The sequence below is a fragment of the Erpetoichthys calabaricus genome, chromosome 13 (genome assembly GCF_900747795.2).
Source record: "Erpetoichthys calabaricus chromosome 13, fErpCal1.3, whole genome shotgun sequence".
Classification (NCBI taxonomy): Eukaryota; Metazoa; Chordata; class Cladistia; order Polypteriformes; family Polypteridae; genus Erpetoichthys; species Erpetoichthys calabaricus.
Window position 1 is genome coordinate 48,503,338 of NC_041406.2, and position 20,067 is coordinate 48,523,404.

General features: G+C 36.5%; 1 protein-coding gene across 1 annotated transcript; it reads left to right on the forward strand.

The window, feature by feature from the left end:
- The first annotated feature begins 226 nt into the window (after positions 1-226).
- fkbp14 (FKBP prolyl isomerase 14) lies at positions 227-15,514 on the forward strand. The gene is made up of 4 exons (XM_028818215.2): positions 227-577; positions 3,579-3,730; positions 10,048-10,175; positions 15,080-15,514. The coding sequence occupies exons 1-4, from the start codon at positions 381-383 to the stop codon at positions 15,236-15,238; spliced, it is 636 nt and encodes a 211-aa protein (XP_028674048.1). The 5' UTR covers positions 227-380; the 3' UTR covers positions 15,239-15,514.
- Positions 15,515-20,067: the final 4,553 nt, after the last annotated feature.

Genomic DNA, 20,067 nt, shown 5'->3' on the forward strand with positions numbered 1-20,067 from the left:
TGACTTTTATCGTATGATGCTTACCTGGCATGTTATTGTATGAATGCATCAAAGTAATATCTTTTAATTGTGCAACTATATACTAAAACGAATGTATATATCTAAATGGCTAGAGCAGGCCAAAAACAGGTTTGAGCCTAACGGCTTCCCATACATGGAATAGTCCGCCCCTATGTTAATATAACTCAAACTTCCGCCCCTTCTCCCCGCCCCATATCCTTCCTTAGTACCGCCTTATGATCGTACTGGGCGGTGTGCTAAAGCGTAGCTATAGATGCCGATTTTAGGTTGCCACGTCAACTCAGTTGTAATGTTTAAAGGAGGAAGACTATAGCAGATGCATTTTCATCCCGTCTGGATCTAAGGATTACTGTGCATAAATGTTTCTCGTATTACTGAACGCGTTCTGTTCTTTACTGCTGGGGTATTCAAGCGGGGCAAAACTGCCCGACCCCGAGGTTAAAATAGAGGTCCTGAAAAAACCGTTTGTATGCCCGAGGAAATCCAAGTATGGAGACATGCTTTTAGTTCATTATGATGGCTATTTGGAAAGTAACGGCACGCTTTTTCACTCAAGGTAAAAGTCGGCTGTACTAACTCGGTTATTTTACATAATATTGACGTGTTAATTGCCTTTGTAACTGTATTGAATGTTCCGAAATGTCGGTCTTATTGAAATTAAAAGTATTCATAAGATGATCTTACATTATTTTACTAGACATCGGTCTGGAATACGAGGCATAAAGGAATCTGTAACGAAGCCTATTAGAGCAAAACCGTTTGTAAGTTACAGAGACCATGAGGCTCCATCGTGTAATGCTAGAATAGTCACCAAGATGACTGTTTTTAAATTACGGTAGCAATGTTAAATTGGAATAAAATCGATGTATTACATTTTATGCATTCCCTTGTAAAGAACTGATTCAAAAAGCAACCGTTGAATGAAGGTGTTAAGATAAACACGAATGGCAGCGGTTTGTCAAATGTAAGCAAAGTAAACTCAACTGTGCTGCACCTTGTAGCTTGCCACGTGTCATGTCAAAGTATTTGTTGATCATTTACAATGATCTTAAAATACACAAGCTATTCTACTGTATAGAGACCCAATGTATGTGTTTTCAATTTATTTTCTTTCACAATTTTGTTTTTATTTACTTGAAAAATAATTTAAATAAGGGATCTCATTATCTTGGGGGATAACACTCTCCGTTGATATTCGTTCTTACCCATTTTATATTGGATGTAAATTTACTATTGTACCTTTACCCCAAAAAAGCTTTATATCATTTAAAAAATGGGAATCTTACGAACAGCCCTTCCATCTAGCGTCATTGACAACTAGACAGGTATTTTTACTTAAATGGGTTGCTTCAATCTAAGCAGATTTTTAAAAATTATTTTACTCGTTTCCGTGTTTAGGGGGAAAAAATGATCTTTAATACAGTTAGTGCAATTCACACTTTTCAAACGTGTTCCCATGCATATTTTTTGCTGACTAGTGAAACATGGCTGACCCTGCGCTCTGACCCCAAGGGGTATGCGAAAAGATGCATTTCACTGCGTGTTGTCCTGTATAACTATGTATGTGACAAATAAATAAAGTATCTAAGGAAATGCAGACTTCCAGTTGCATGCACTACACTTTGTCATTCTTGTGCATCCCACACTTAACACTCATCAGATGGCACTGTTCATACTCGCATGCCTTTTTTGGTGTTCTTTGTCACGTCGTTGGCCTCAGCGATTTGCTTGACGCTTACTAGATGTCATTGGTTTTTCCCTTTTCTTTATATTTTTGACACTAAGTTTTCCTCCTCTTCTTCCTGTTATTGTGTTCTTGGTCATGTCATCAGCCTCTGTGATTTATTTGATGCTCAGCTGATGACACAGCTCTTCTTTTTCTCCCCTATATATTTTTCTATAAGAAACCCACAAGTGCGGGTAGGTTTAGTTAGGTTGCCGCTACTTAAATGTTTTTTGAGTTTCCAGAACTTATCAGATCTCACATGCTTTCAATCAAGACCAATTTAGAATAGTGTTTGTATGTGTGTGGAGCAAGAAATCTGCTGGGTACAAATTATAACATTAGATTCACAGACCTGCCTAATTCAATTCAGGGTCACTGAAGGTTGGAGCCTTTCTTAGCAAAAACATTTTGGAACAAGTTAGGAACTAGCCCAGGATCCACTCTTACATGCAGCCATACATAGAGTCAGTGTTGAATTGCTAATCAATTTAACACACACATTTTTGGAGATGTGTTAGAAAAAAAGCACACAAACTTTGAGAATGTGTTAACTTCACGTAGAGAATGACCTGGTGCAAAATTTAAACCCAGACTTTACTAATCATTTTATCACAAGTTTTAATTTTCTTGCTTGGTTGTCATACTGGTGTGTGTTCAGACCAAAGTGTGTGTGTATATTTATTTATTTACTTCTCTACCTATTTATGTTTTTCTGTAAGAAGAGAAATCTATCTATCTATCTATCTATCTATCTATCTATCTATCTATCTATCTATCTATCTATCTATCTATCTATCTATCTATCTATCTATCTATCTATCACCACTTTGAAGATTCTGCATTAATAGTGTCTATTGAGAATAAGGTAAGGTGCAAGCTCAGCATCTGCAATGTGGACATGGTGCACTGCTACAGATCAGCCCACATCAATGACAGGCTTGACTGGTCTAGTGACACACAGGTACTATATAAGGAATCTCAGGGCACAGTATTTCTTTAACCTTGGTAGTGACATCCTTTACATATTGTATAATTCTGTGGTAGCCAGTGTGATTTTTCTATGTTGCAGTGGGCTGGTAACATCACTTCAGGAGAGGTCTACCGAATAGACAAGCTGATTATGAAGACAAGCACAGTTCAGGGATGCATTCTCGATCTGCTTATGTAGTAGTGGAGGAGAAACTGAAGAAAAAACTGACATCCACTCTGTGACGCATTATCACTGAGTACCTTTACACATTATTCAGTGCCACTGGAGCTCCTTTATACCTATGATAATACCCTTTTACAATGCCTTTCTGTGATTGATCTCTTAGCTTTAGCAAAGTTGAAATGTTTTTGTTCTTTTTTTGTAATTCTTGCATATATTTTCAGGGAGAAGGTTCCTGGTGTTTATTATATTCCTTGAGATTACAACATTTAGTAAATAGCTAAATTACCCTGTGGGACCAATAAAGTATTGTTTGTCTGCATGTCTGTCACTCTGTCTAATATTGAAGCTGAGTCATATTTACCAATTAAAACAATTGTTTGGTTCTGAGATGCCTGTAGTTGCTCATATTTGGCATTTTTCAAGATATCTACTTGTATGTGTGCCTAGGTGACAGTAAAACTAAAACCCAACTCCCCTGTTAGAGTCGGAAACCTATTACTGAAAACCTTGACTGTGCATGTTTCTAATGTATTGAAAGGAAAAGGAAAGATAAATCAGCATTGAAAATAGTTGATTAAATTATTCATTGTAACTCTTGTCAGGTGTTGTCTTTGTAATTATCTGCTTACTGAATTGAGTTTTTAGTTGCTTCTTATGTTGTATTTTTTTTAATCCCAGTCGAAAACATGCCAATGGCCAACCAGTTTGGTTCACTCTTGGTATTGGAGAAGTGATCAAAGGTTGGGATAAAGGAATGAAGAACATGTGCAGTGGAGAAAAAAGAAAACTAACAGTCCCTTCAGCGCTTGGTTATGGAAAAGAGGGCAAAGGTAAATTCAGGTTATCCCAGATCTAAATAAATAATATTAAAATTTACATTAACTTACAATTAAAAGTTATTGCTACAATATCTTAAAAACAAAACTTTTTACTTTTACTTGACTCACTTTTTAGAGTTTACCCATTATAAATGTAGTCTTCTACACATTTCATGGTACTGTACATACTTCATCATTGGCTCACTTTCTAAACTGTAAAAACAGACACATACTGTTAATATTATTATGTTACTATAAAATCTAATAAAACGAGGCAGAATCTTTTCATTCTCATAGGCAGAACAAAAAAACTTATCATACACAGTAGCAAAGGAGTAGGCTGTAGTTAACTGACTTCATTATTTTTAGATTTTTTTTTTTAATGTGCATTATCATTTTGCTGTTACTAAAAACATCTTTCTTTCTTTTAATAGCACGTAGTTGCATTGTTGGTAGTGGCTGCATGTATCTATAAGGAGAGAAGTTTCAAGAAAAGTTGAAAAAACTTTCATTCTAATGTTTTACTTTCTACTGGTACTTATATAAAGGTAACTGCATGTGTAACATATTCACTTATTCACCTAACTGAATAACATTACATTTCTGTATTTTAGGATTTAATAAGCTATGCCATTTTTGCTACTAACAACTGCTGTACCGTGTAAAGTCATAACATTCTGCTTTACATGTTGTAAACTTTTAAATGGATGGCATAGAGCATGATTCTTTTACATGTTCTACTTCTGCTATTTGTGTCTTTTATCCTTCACTAGTAGCACAGAGTAGATTCCTGCATAGGCAAAAATGCATATTCTTAACATTCTTTAAGCAACATGAATATTTCAAAATATTATCAATATGAATTATTCAAAGTTATTGTCTATTTTTACCTGCATTTGTATTACTCTTTAATTTTAATATTGTTTTTTGTATCAGTATGCTGCTGCTGGAGTATGTGAATTTCCCCTTGGGATTAATAAAGTATTTCTATCTATCTATCTATCTATCTATCTATCTATCTATCTATCTATCTATCTATCTATCTATCTATCTATCTATCTATCTATCTATCTATCGTATAAAAGCATGAACAGTAAATATAACATGCTTTAAATATATATATATTTATATTTAAATTATTTATATTTATATTTAAAAATATATATATTATATATATATATAATATATATATATATAATATCTATATATATAATTCACTAAGCCTGAAGACAAGTAGCCACCCATGGAAAGCACGCTGGAAGGGGCGTGGATTCACTAAGCCGCCGACAAGTAAGACACCCATGGCGTACGCAGGAAGGAGCCACGCCCACCAACTCTAAGACCATTGGATACGATGACAACTCGCAGAGCCACGCCCACCAACTTGGACGCGACGCCTCGGAAAACATGCCGTCATTTCTGTTTGTCTGTGCCACAGTCCACATGCAGCTCTGAGCCACGTTAACTTTTCATTAGTCAACCTCAGTGGAACCTTGGTTCACACAGAGGCAGCGCCAGAGAGAGACAGAGGCACACACAGGCAGCGCGAGAGAGAGACAGAGGCACACACAGGCAGCGCGAGAGAGAGACAGAGGCACACACAGGCAGCGCGAGAGAGAGCCACGCACACACAGGCAGCGTGACAGAGAGACAGAGGCACAGACAGGCAGCCCGAGAGAGAGCCGCGCACACACAGGCAGCGCCACAGAGAGACAGAGGCACACACAGGCAGCGCGACAGAGAGAGCCGCGCAATCCTTTAAAACTGAGGTTAAAACACAATGAAGGAAGCAGTCTTTAAAAACCAATAAGCCCTGTGCCTCTTTTTCATTAGCGTCTCACCTGCTTCACCACCCTGCAACAGTCGAGACGCTTTCTCAGCAGCTGACCTTCTCTGTGCCTGACTCCACTACTGTCAGTCGCCTGATTAAAAATGGTGAACTCCTGCAATGTTACTATCTTGGTTGGCTTTTAAATAAAGTTCGGATTTGTTCAAATGTTCCTTTTTTCCCCCTGTGCTTAAAACTCATTTTAAAAAAAAGTGTTTATACAACTGCTGCAATGTTACAGAGAGGGAGGGCGCACGTGCCTCTGAGAGACAGAGGGGGAGGGGCGCGAGAGAGAGGGGGGCTGGGGAGGCTCGGGTGCTGCTGAGAGAGAGAGAGCCTCGGGCATGCAGCTGAGCAGGCAGGCTGGGTTTTTTTCCCCTGTGCTTAAAACTCATTTAAAAAAAAAAGTGTTTATACAACTGCTGCAATGTTACAGAGAGAGAGAGAGAGAGAGAGAGAGAGAGGGCTCACGTGCTTCTGAGAGACAGAGGGGGAGGGGGCTCGCGTGCTGCTGAGAGAGAGAGGGGGGGGGGCTGGGGAGGGCTCATGTGCTTCTGAGAGACAGAGGGGGAGGGGGCTCGCGTGCTGCTGAGAGAGAGAGAGAGGGGGGGGGGGGGGTCTGGGGAGGGTCGCATGCTGCTGAGAGAGAGAATGCAGCTGAGCAGGGAGCCTGGGTGTTTGTGTCAGTGTTATTCAATGTTTTTACTATAACACTGTGCATTTTATGGTGTAATGATTAACTATATTTGTGCTTAAAAATCTTTAAAAAAATATATTTACATACAGTTTGTATGGTCTGGAATGGATTAATTGTATTTACATACAATCCTAAAAATATATTTACATACAGTTTGTATGGTCTGGAATGGATTAATTGTATTTACATACAATCCTATGGGGGAAATTGCTTCGGTTCACGACCGAATCGGTTTACGACCAGAGGTTTGGAACGAATTATGGTCGTGAACCGAGGTTCCACTGTATATTGACTCTAGAAAACATGATCAGCAAGTCTTTGATAGGCTGCAACAAAATGATGAAAGAACGGGCACATTTTTTTTCTCACAAGCTGGGTGGGTGGGTGTTAGTTAGTTAATTAGTTACTCGACGGATTTCAAGATTTAATATGCACAAGCGGTAACCCTGCAAAAGCAGCCCAAACCAGAAAAGACGGCTGGCAAAAAGTGGCTGACAAATTAAACGCGTGTGCATTATACTTACTGAAAGCGAAGTTACAGATTTTGCAAATGTTCATTTTTTCCCTCTGCTTAAAAAACATGATTATGCGGCATATACTACGCTGCGGGTTGGTATGCAGTGTGTAAAACAGTTTGTTTGTCGCGGATAATTTGCCTTTTACTTTAACATGAAGACAATTTCCTGTTAGATTTGCCTTTGCGATGACAGTTGATAAGGCACAGGGCCAAACTTTCAAAAAGATGTGCATGTATCTGCCAAAACCAGTTTTCAGTCACGGACAGTTGTATGTTGCTCTCTCCAGAGTTCCATCTTTTCATTCACTTACTGGTATGCCTGCAGGAACACGTGCAGCGAGCGAGCGACACACACACACACACACACACGCACGCATACAGGCGCGCGAGAGAGAGAGCGCTGGACGCATAAGAATAATAATACTTCATTACATTGATATACCAGTGTTTTCAGTATTCAAAGCGCTATCCACACAGGGAGAAACCGGGAAGCGAACCCAAAATCTTCCACAGTCTCCTTACTGCAAAACAGTAGCACTACCATTGCGCTACAAGGCAGTTAAAGAATGCACCGGCCTCGATTTTGTTTTCACTTCTGTTTACAGCGATCGGATCATAGCGTGCATTGTTGCAATGTTACTTTTCTTGGTGGCTTATTACATTACGGATGTTTCACATGTTAATTTTTTTCCCTGTGCTTAAAAGACATTAAAAAAGTGTTTCTGAACTGTGACTCCGGAACAACTCATTACGCAAGCTATATTAAGCGTCAACAACGAAGACTCGCTACACCTTAATGAACAAGTGCTGAAACTTATCCCTACCGACGAAGTAACTTTCACCAGCGTGGTCTCCATCGTCACAGACGATCCTGCTTTCAGTCACGGACAATTGTATGTTGCTCTCTCCAGAGGTCAATCTTTTCATTCATTCACAGTGGTATCCACAAACCCACTCCATTTGGACAACTGTGTCGTTCAGCAAGTGTTCACCCATCAATACATAATTAGTGCGGCGTATGTTACGCCACGGGTTGGCTAGTATATATATTTTTTTTTAAATATAAATGTTGCCTACAACATTATCTAACAGGTTAAGGCAACCTGACAGAGTTCTAATTTCACACTGTGTCAAAGGCTTATAAAATTATTTTATATAACCTAAGTGTGGGCTGCTTTATTTCCTTTGAAACAGAGGAAGTTTGAGTGTGTTTAATTCAAGTGTTCACAAGCAGATGTGTTGTGGTGTCTTTTTTTTTAATTATTTTTTTGTTGGAGCTTATAGGACCAGAAGAATATATGATATTAACCTCCTAGGTGTTAATTAAGCCAAAGTGTCTCTTGGGTTAAGCTGTTGCCATCGATTGGATAAAATAACATCATGCTGCAAAACAATCATGAATATTTCTATGCGTTTTGCCACTCTTTGATAACTCATCAATATTCATGAATAGGGCAGAGCCTTCAACCAAAACACTCAGTGACGGGTACATGAGAAGTGATCGTGATGACAATGTGAGTTGGTCATCAGACATTGACACAGATAATGAAACTGATGCATACAGCACTCTGCAACTGAACTGCCATGCTTGGTGAATTCGGTCCCATGAAGTTCACTGCGTTGCAAGAAGCGTTGTTGCAAAAAAGTAAAATTATTGTGATCAAGTGGAAGGGCAAGAAAGACGTTAGCCCCCTGAGCACTGTTTCTAATGCAACAGCTGTCAATGCTTATGTCCAGGGAAATGTGGAAGTCAGTAAGCCTTGTGCTGGGATTACCTACAGAAACAAACTTGGCATGTCCATTGAGCAGATCAGACATTCTTCCCTACCATGTGCTAGCAACTATATAAAGTGTGCAAAGAATCATGATTCTGTTGTCCTAATTGTGACATCAAGCTGTGTATTTGGACAGCTTCAAAACCTATTATATGAAGGGTATGTACTAAATCTGCATCAGTACACAGTGGACACTAGACATACTGTACTTTTCCTACTGTGCTTATGTTGACGATGTGTTTTTTTGTTTTTTTTCAGGTTTTTGTTACCTGTAATAACACTTTTACTTGTTGGCTTGTTTTTCATGAAGTAAACATAGCACAAAGGAGGTTAAAATGGTTCAGATTGATACTATATTTTAAGGAGAAACCAAAGAAAAGCTGGATACTGTGCATTTGTTATGCTGGTGGGGTCTGCTCCAATCCTCAGTATCTTCAAATACCACAAGCAGCCCAGAAATAAGTGAAACATTACACTGTTCTTGACATAATCACTAAAGGCAGGGATACACAAAAAGGTAAATGGAAATTTAGAGTAAAAAGGAAAACAGGAGAAATTATAAAAATAAAAAAACAGGAAAAAATCAAAAGGTCTTTATGGTTTATGGTCGTGGTTTGACCTTTACCCACCATAATACCTACCAAAGCACTCCCATTCTCACCTCCAGTCTCCTTCTCTCTCACTCTCTCTCTCAACCCCTGAATTCTGCACTTGGTCTGGAATCAGTCAAATCAATGTAGGAGCCCCAAGTGCCTTTGCTCCACTCAGGTGTTTGTCTCCCTTAAAGACTTGTCTCCAAATTATATATACCCAGCTTGCATGCTTTACCCAAGAGATAGCATCTATTATTAGTGGTCTACAGATCTTCAGTAGCCCTACCATGTAGCATTCTGGTGGTCTTGTAATTGTCGTTATAGGTGTATTTTTTTAGTACACCTGTAAGTAAGCGGTTTTTATGCATCAGAGTTTCCAAAGATAATCCTACACAGACATGAGTGAAATGTGTAGACCTCACACAGGCAGTGTTCATGTTGGGATTCAAACCATGGACAGTATTTTTTATTTTTAACTTTTTCACAATATTAAAATATTGTATGTTCACTGAGAGCTACATGAATATTTATTGCTGATCAGCAAGACAACAGAAGAAAACAAGCATGCATAATCCATCTGAACAACTGAACTAATTTAATTTCTGAATCTTTCATGAATCTTGTTACAGTTAAGTACAGTTTGGTATATTATTGTAAATAATTTTTTATATTGTTTTTCTAGTTATAAACCTGTTGCAATACATACCTTAATTTACAAATGAGTTCTGGATCAGACTGCTGATAATTGCACACTTACAATCTTAATTTGACTTTAATTTCCTTTTCAAAGTATGTGCAACTTCCTTATTGTAAAATCCTGTCATGAATTTTAACTTAAATTATGTAGGAGTTTTTAAGAAAAAAATAAATAAAAGGATGTGGAGCTGGAGAAATGTGTTAATTTAATCTCTCTTTTTAGGGAAAGTACCACCAGAAAGTAATCTTATATTTGAAATTGAAGTGCTGGAAATTCGAAATGGACCTAGATCTCATGAATCTTTTCAAGAAATGGATCTTAATGATGACTGGAAACTTTCCAAGCAGGAGGTGTGTAGGGTTTTTTATTTAAGTGTAAGAGTCACATTATGAACTGAGACTCTGCATATATTATTTTTCTTTTCTCACATTTCTGAATCACCATTTATTATCTAAAAATTTTAGAAGGTTTCATCATTGCATTATATTAAATATACTCTTAACAACTGTCACTATTGCGTAAACCCTTTAGGATTTTTTTTATGTTGCAATCTATATATGCATCAAAACAGACATATTAAAATAGACATTTTCATTTTATTCAGGTGTGCTTACTTTTTCGTTAACCATAATAATTCCATTCAGTGTAATTTAGACAGTGTTTAGTATTTCAGTGAAAATGATTGTGTGAAAAGTCAAGTAAAATGACATCTTTTATTGGCCAACTAAAAAGATTACAATATGCAAACTTTCGAGGCAACTCAGGCCCCTTCTTCAGACAAGATGTTTATAATCTTTTTAGTTAGCCAATAAAAGGTGTCATTTTGCTTGACTTTTCACTACATTCATAATGGCTAACACGGTACATCACCCAAGTACTAGTGAAAATTATGTATATTTTTAATTGTATTAACATCACAGTATTATAAAATTCAGTTATGTTTTAGTTCAGGTTTATTGTTAATGTTTACATATTACAATGAAATTCTTTCGTTTCTCTTGTAGACTAGTGACAGTGGTATAGTACATTAAATGCCACATCAGTAGAAGTAGCTGTTGAGTAGTCTAATGTCCTGTAAATAAAAAACATTCTTGAGTCTAATGGTATGAGTGCTTATGGTCTTATACTGTTTGCCAGAAGGGAAGAGGGAGAAAAAGTGACTCTGTAGGAGTTCTGCAATAATACTGTTCACCTTACTTAGACAGCATGTGTTGTATATCCTGAGCAGAGGCGTTCTTCTTAACAGAAATATTCTCTACTGACTTCACCACACTCTGTAGTTTTTAGTGGTCTTGAGCTGACAACAGGATGTAATGCTGTCAGTGAGCAAGAACTCCATTGTCCAGTTGAAGAATTTGGTGATCATGAATAGAGATATCTAATCTTTGCTTAGATATCTGACCAAATAAAGGGGTGTGCTGGGTCCACTTCAGGTTGTTGGTGACTAGTGTTGAGCGAACTCTGCGGTGTTTGCTTTGCCACAAGAAATCATGGAAGTGTTTGCAAATATCACAGAACTCAGTGAAATGCATGGGAACAAGCTCACTGAACTAAATCCGACTGAGTTATAATGGTTACAATCATCTTTAAAGTGTTCCTGAGGGCTAGGGAAATATCTGCCAACTATACTGGACCGATTATTGTGAACAAAAGGGTGACCTGAGCTGTGCAGCAGCAGTGCCAATGACTGCACCACTGTGCCACCATGAGATCAAAGTAGAAAGAATACAGTCAGAGACACGCAAATGTGTATTTCATCAAAACAAAGTGGAAATGCCAAAATCGTAGTCAGTAGTCAGAAAAAGTGCATAAGTCGTTTTATGTTGATTTTATGTGAGAAATTATTGCTTTATGTGCTTTTCAAAAAACTCATTTTTTTGGAAAAATTTTCAGCCCTGGGAGAAAAGGGGAAAAAAAAACAGCCCTAAAAGAGTTAAAGGCAGAAAATTCAAAGTGGTGTGTCATGATTCAAGCCTCTGACTCGTTCTGTTTTTTGAAGTTGGGCTCTCCAAACTGTCTGTGCTGATGCTTTGCACTTTTTCTTCTTTCAAAAAGATAAAAAAAGTCTTGTAAATAGTAATAAATCTTTTGTTATTATTATTTCAGAGTCTCCTCTGTTTGGAGGGGGGAGGGGTGGTGTCAGGCTGTTTCATGGTTTGTTTTCATTCTCCACGTGGCTAATTACATATGCATAGGGCCCCTTCTCTTATATTGATATGGAACTCAAAGACAAGAACATTTGGAGATGACTTCAAATGTCATCCAGAGATGTCATCCAGAGATGATTCGTTATTTATGCTCTATATGTTTCATAAAAATAAAATTTGAGAACCTGCATCATTTACTTATCTGTTAAGCTGATTAAATTGATTTCACCTGTTATATACAGTATTAATGTGCTTTATGGCTTTACATTTTACAGCCTCTTGTTTTTATGAAAAATGTAAAAAACTGGTGTGAATACTGATACTATTGTAGTTTCTCAGCTGCCTTAGCATCTTTGGTTTCCATGAAGTCTGCATGTTCTGTTTATATCTGCATGAGTTTTCTCTGCTGTCCCCGACTTTCACTCAGTGTTTAAATCTGTTGTGTGGCGGCCAGTAGACTAACAGTACTGTGAACGCGATCCTGTGCTGCCAACCACTGTGTGACCGTTACTCTGTGAGATCAAACAATAAAGAATATAGTGTGAGATGCTCACACTTCATAACCAGCCTGTAATGCAAATGATCAGCATTATATACCCGGGGTGGTCCTATCCAGTGTTGTCTGCTACAGCTCCCGGGGATGTCACTCTGGCCTTGCAAAACTTTATGAGATGCTGAAAAAAAAAAGTTCTTCTAAACCGGCCAAATTATCAGTAAATAATATGACAAACAAAGGTGAACGCAAATGCAGCAAATTCACTGTGAATAACACTTTGACAAAATTCGCTGATCAACACTATTGGTGACAGTGACTTGAAGAAGTTTAAAGCTGCTGACCATCTCAACAGCATCCTCTCCCATGTAGAAGGCAGTGTGGCCCGTCTCTTGCTTCCTGTGTCTACGACCAGGTCTTTGGTGGTTCTAATGTTATGAAAGATTGTTCTCCTTGCATCACCGAGTTAGAAGACAAATCTGCTTTGCAAATGGTCTTATTATTGGTGACGTCCTTGTAATGGCAGTGTCATTAGTAAATATTACTGATGCAGTTTGACCATAAAGTATTGTCTGTAAATGACTATGCAATAAATAAGCAGCTACTGTATATTTTTTCACCCTTAGTTTAATTATTCACACTATAGTACTGTTTTTTTTTTTTTTTTTGGTCAAACACCCTGACTGAACTTTTTTTGGCAAATAAACCAATTGACCTCTGAACTGACCTCATTGTAGTTAATAATAAATTATTGGTGGACATCAATGTCCTTGCCAGGGTGAATTTTATTTTAAAAATTACAATTTGGATAATTCCATTTTTAGATGATATATTGTGACTTTTATGAATTTCCAATGATAAGATTGGCAGAACTACACAAGCTTAAAATCTTTAATGAATATTTAATTTGTTAAATAAGAAATAAGAATTCCCAGGCTCACTTACAGTTTATCCAGCCTCTTTACTTCGAAGATACCAGAGGATTACAGTTAAAACCAGGGCAAAACCAGTTATTTTTCTATGATACTGTGTACTGTATCTCCATAATACAAGACCCAAACAGCATAAAAGACATTTAAGTTCTTGAAGTCAAAACAATAGTTGCACAAACTGGAATGCAATTTAGAGCAAAAAATACCCAAGATATTGCCTTTATTGTGCTGTGATTGTCTAAAATAACTATACAAATGACATATAGCTGCCTTTGAATCCATTCAGTTCAGTCAACTACTGATCTGTGAAAAGGTGTATTTGCTTAACAGTGTGTCAGGAGCATCCATAAATTTTTAAACCTACATTTTCTATCTATGGTTGTGGGTGAGCAGGAGCCAATCCAAGCAACATTAGATGTAAGACAGGAACAGCCCCTGGATGATGTACTTTTCATCATCATCACTCATAATTTGTCAATGTATAATTAGCTTAATATGTATTTGGACTTGAAGAAGCCCAGATGTATCCATGTAAAGCTTACATAGAACCGGGGAGAACAAGAAAATACATTAGAAAATTGGAAAAAATCAGGTCCCTAACTATTCTTGAATGAGAGACTGCTTTCTGTCTGAAATTAAGATTGCACGGAACGTTTTTGATATTACTTTTATCAGTAAGCAAGGGTGAGACTGTGTTTATACTTTAATCTTGACTTTCACTTTTCAGTATAAGTAAAAAACTACATCGACTACGTTGCATTTGAGGTATGTAATAAAGGGGCTGTTGTCATAGTCCTCAGTTAAATTCTTACACAAACAACAAGAAGTACAAGTTTACAGCCTGGAATGTAGTTAACAAGCCCACATACTGAATCATATCTTCAGCTAACCAATCAATTGTTCAGAGCAGTATGTGGAAATTTGCTTTTGTTTTGAATTCATCTGGTTAACACACTGTTACTGTAAAAAAGTTTATAGTCTAAAGGTTTTTCTTATTTTCACTTAAAATTTCATTCTGAAATACAATCTGTTGGTTTTTATCTTAACAAATAATGCTATACAAACTATATTTGAAGGAGTGCATTTCCATTAATATGAATACTGTTCCTCTCAGGCTTAATATCAATCATATGCTGATAAATTGTTACTCCCTATCATATATCCCTTAACCTTCCAAACTTGTAAGACTAATATCCATGATTTAAAGCCAAGAAAATATCTAATGTCTGTTAACAGCTAAAAAGATTTATTTACTTTAAGAATTTAATCTATATGTGCAAAATGTGGGTTTTAACCAAGATACAGTATACAAAGCTGAAGGATTTCCCATGACTGTTCTAGATATTTCCATGCATTTTATGAGATTAATGAGAAAGTGATTAATGAAACTGTAGAATTAAGAATTAATTTGATAAACATTAAATTATAATTGAAAATGAAATATCCCAACATGGATACATTTTTGGTGCAGCTGTTTTGATTTTTACTGGTTATTGACAATTGTTTTTGTGGATGACAATGTGTGGTTGTATGTTTTTTATCATAAAAGTAATCTAACTACCTGTATGTAATTGCAAATACTACACTACTAATTCTCTATTATATGCATACTATACACACCATAGACTAAATAATCCAATTGTACTAATAGTGATTCAATGTGTTTCTTGTCTGTATGCCAGGTGAAAGAGTATCTAAGGAAAGAATTTGAAAGGCATGGCTATACTGCAAATGACACCCAAAATGAATTTATGGTTGAAGACATTTTCAAGAAAGAAGATGAGGACAGTGATGGCTTCATATCTGCAAGAGAGTTCACATACAAACATGATGAACTGTAAAGGAATATCATAATTATGGAAAGACACTCTGCTGTTCAAAAATTGAATTTGACTGCTGACTTTTTGACTTTAAAAGCCTGGGTGTACAATTTTATACCATTTTAAATAAAAAAGTAATAATCATTTTGAATACTGTTGCACTAATTATTTGTAAGAAACTGGTACTCAAAGAACTATTGAAATATTTTGGACAACATTTTGCAACTCCATATACTGTATGTCACAAGTTGTTTTGCCTAATAAATAAATGGATACAAGTTGAGAATACAAAGAAAATTACAGCAATGTTTTGTATTTATTTTATAGTGACACACACATTCTTTTTCAGATTTTAAAATGAAGTCCAATGAGAACTCTAGGGGATTCTTTAAAAATATTAAAGACTAGGGGGCTCGCTTCGCTCGCCCATCCCCGTGTTTGGTTTACGGGATATACAATTTAAAGAGATTTGTATTTTCATGGGAATTGTTACATATGCATTATTTTCACTTTTACTTTAAAAACTTTTGTAAAAACAATACTTGTCCTTTATTTCCAGCCCCATGCGTGGTTATATCTCTTTCTAGCCAGACGTATAATGCTGCTTGCATTGTGAAGTTTGGGGGGGCCTGAACGCACGCTAAGGACATGTTATTGGATCATCTGGTCTCTTTTTGCTGCTTGTGAGCTGCCTGTTCTGCTTGTTGCATGTCGTTGTTTTAAGAGTTGGGAGCACATGATGCTTGTCTGCCAAAAGCAATCCAACAACTGCTAGCTTAGATGTCTGTGGACTTTTAAATGATGGCTCACTGCCTTGTCTTGCGTGACGTTGTAAAAACAATAATTGTCCTTTATTTCCGGCCCCGGCGTGGTTAAATCTCATTCTTGCAGGACGTATAACGCTGTGCGCGTTGTCAAAGAGGGGGGGGTACAGCTGCTTTCGTGCTGCCCTTCAATCATTTTAAAGCCTGTATAGCCGCTGTCCTTTTTGCCACTTTGTGTCTCTGCTGCTTGCGTTGTGATCGCTTCTCCGTGATCCTAAATATATACTTGACCAAATTGTGTTTTCTTTTAAATTAAACTTGTCGTTGCTTTAACTGTTGTGGGACCACAGATTCTCATAGCTTATATTCTATTATTGTGTAAATCCACGTTTTGTGCATTGAATGTTGCGAATGCGAAAAGACTTTGTTTTCTGCTTTTTGCCTTTTATTTCTGACCTCTCTTTGTCCTGCTATTTTTTCAATTACACCTGTTCCTGATGATTAATTTCCTTTTGTTTGCGCTAATGTGATCTTTTATTCGTCGACGTTTCAATTATAACGTATTGTCCTGTATACACTTTATATGCACTGAGACCCCTGTATCTGTGTGTGCTGTGTGCCTTTACACTACTGATTATTTTTGCTGGCCGTCTCACGGGTCTTTTATTTGTCTTCCGTGATCTTAACGTGAAGATCACGTATCGTCTCCTAGTCATTCCCTCCCACAGGATTTTTTTTTATAATAGAGAGACTTGCTTAGTGGTTTTATGAACTGAAGTTTTTTAGTAGGATTAAATTATCATGTAAGACTTAGATAAAGAGAATTTTTACTTGGAATGTAGACTAGTTTTTAGTTGTATTTATATTGTTTAATTTATGTTTATAATTGTCATTTTTTTTTGTAACTTTCCAAATAAATTGGAAAGAACACTGGATCAGTAAAGGTAAAATGGTATTTTTTATTTATTTATTTTGGTGCAATCGCATGTAATGTGCAAAGCACCTATTGCAAAAACCCCTGTGTCTGCCTGTCAGTCCATCTGTCTGTTTGTATGAAAGAACTCGGCCCCCTGTGGACCAATTTTGTTGAGATATGGCAGATTTATTCTTCAAAGAAATTTGTGGAGACAGAAATTTGTTTACTGTTTCAGTTTTCCCTTGAGAGTGGTTACTTGAACTTGTAAATTTTCCCCTATCGCTCATCTGACAGCCGCTTGGGTGCCCAATGTAAGTGAGTCAAAGGCTGGGCAGAGTGCACATGTGCAAACAGCTGACATAGCAGAGCCTGCATCCTGCTGCTTTAGGTAAGTTAATTAATAGAGGACAAAAAAAATCACTTCTCAGAAAATCAATGAAAGGGGACAGCATTTATATAAGCATCTATAAGACTAAATTGATTGAACAATATTATATGCACATTATTATTATAATGAACAAATTTTATCAACCTGCAGCCAATTTCTATTTGAACTAATTAATAACACGAGAAAGGTATAGCTACCCTCCCTGATATAAACACAGGACAAGTTTAAAAATGGACAGTGGTGTTGGGAGGTGTGATGCTTCAGTGGCTTAAGCCCTGATCTTTCAGCCCCAATATGCATGAACAATTGTGGCAAGCCCCTGATCTTCTTGCACATCATGTACCATTCATATTCCTGTTATGCAATAAATCAGTTCCTTTCCAAGTTCTTACTTATTTATGTAATTTTAATGAATTATGGGATGTTAACTAATATTAATACAGTAGCTAGAGAAGGAACTTATTTCAGTTCTTTTTTTCTCCTTTTCAAAGGTTGATATTGATAATAATGTTATGCTAGTAAGGGTAATTTTTAATTAATAGATATTTTTCAAATGCTAATTATTGGATACTGCTCTATTAGGTAAACTTCCAAAAATACTATATTTAAGAAAATTGAACAACAATTAGTCACAGACCCTCAACCGCTAATGCTCATTAATCGATGCCATTTTTACATCACTTAAATTGGACGCTGCTGTGTATGAAAGGTATTGAGCCACCAGAAGCCTATTTGTGCTCTGTTTTGAACTCCATGGTAAAGTATTGTTAAAAAGCACATATTTAATGTAGTTTAGTAAAACATTAATAAAGCATTGCATTCCATTATCACTATTCTGATTATGACCTATTGTTACAAAACTAATATACAAAAACTAGGGGGCTTCGTCCCCTGCTCACTTTGCTCGCCAATACTTCAATGCATCTCGCGCGGCGCTTCAAACATTTCAAAGCCTGTACAGCAGCTGTCCTTTTGTCTCTCTTCTCCCCCAGACATCCTCTGCTCCTGTTGGGGGGACCCACTCCTGAGGTGCGCCCCTATGAAGAGGAAGATTTTCTATTGTTTTAAATGAGTGACGGAACTGTCCCCTCTGACTACACACGGAGCTTGATTCACTCCTGAAAGAGACTTCTGTTTGTTTGAAGTGTTTGAATTACGTTTCTGTCTCTAAAATCTCTTGTGTATCTGTGCAACTCTGTGACCTAAGCGTGACAGTGTATGTGGATTTCACTTTCACCAAACAACAAATCTTTTCATTCTCGCGGGTACGCCTCTTCTTTGGGAAGAAACACGATGGCAACACGAATTCGACGATCTACAAGTCTCTGACTTAAAGTTTAAATCCGAACAATATATTCAATCTCTTTTCGCTGTTCTGTTATTTAACAGAGTAATACTTTACATTTGTTTGTGCTAATGCGATCTTTACTATCATTTTCGTACTTCCATTATCTCTAACCTGCTCTGCATGTGTATTGCGCCAACATTTTTGAATTCTTTACAACATTCTACTTTGTCATCTACTCTTTGTCTTTTATTTCTGGCCCCGGGTGCGGTTAAATCTCTTGGCATAAAGTCGCGTCTCTTGGGACGTGAAAGTGTCTCTCTGAGAAAGTCATGTCTTGTCTCTCTGAAAAAGTCTCATCTCATCCCAAGATTTTTTAATATACTGTAATAGATGTAATAACTGATTCTTGGATGAAGTAAGTAAAAAAAATGTGAAATGGCCCAACTTTTTTATCAGTTAACTTAGTCCCTGAATGCTCATTAATATTACACCATGTGTACATCATCTAACTTGTTTAATATAGACAAATTACATTTTTAGTACATATGAAAAGATTAAATATGAGGTAAAATGAGACATTTTATTTCTGTGTATTTCTTTGTATACATTTTAAATAATTAAGTTAGATTTCTTAAATTTATCTTATTTTTACTGACAAAAGTGTTAAATATTGTATGTTAAGGGTTATTTTGAATCAACATGTTTTTGGATATCCCATGCTGGCCAGGATAGATTTCTGCTCCCCATGACCCTTTTAATGAAAACAAGCTTTCAAACAAAGTGGATGTATAATTGTAAACATCAAACAAATAATATTTTTTAAGTACCAATACAAACAACCTGTTTAAAAACTATCTTGCACATTTTTGTAAATATACAATATTTGTTTCTAGGAATATTTATTGTCATGGAGAAAGTGTCATTAGGGTTTAAACAAACGTATGTCTGTAACATTTTCAATGAAATTCTAATCGGTTGCCAGTTTAAAAAAAGCTAAATATAAGTGAATGGTGATTAGCTTTCCTTATTTTAGACATTAAAAGTTAAATAAATTGTGGCAGTAGGATTTGTGTAGTTTTTGTACTGATAAGTGCCCTTGAACTGTATTCTTTATGATCTATTTAAAGAAGATTGCCCAAACAAGAAAGCCTATATATGATTTTGGGACTGATTTTAAGTGTTTTCTTTTGGTTTTGTTTATTTGTTAGTAACCTTAATTTAGTGAGATTCTTAGGGGCAAAGAACAATAATGTACTTTTAACTATATTTTTAAGATAAAGTGCACCAGATTTAGTCTAAGAGAAACCCACAGGTACAAGAAAATAAAGTCTGCAGTTCTTAATTCCAAAGCAGAAAAGAAAAACAATTGTTCATATTTTTAACCAAAGTTGAAAGCTCTGTCTCTATGGCAACTGAATTGTCTCAGTGTAACTATTTTTATAATAAATGCAAAGACAGAAAATCTGCACCTTTTCTGTGCTTGATTATAATGTG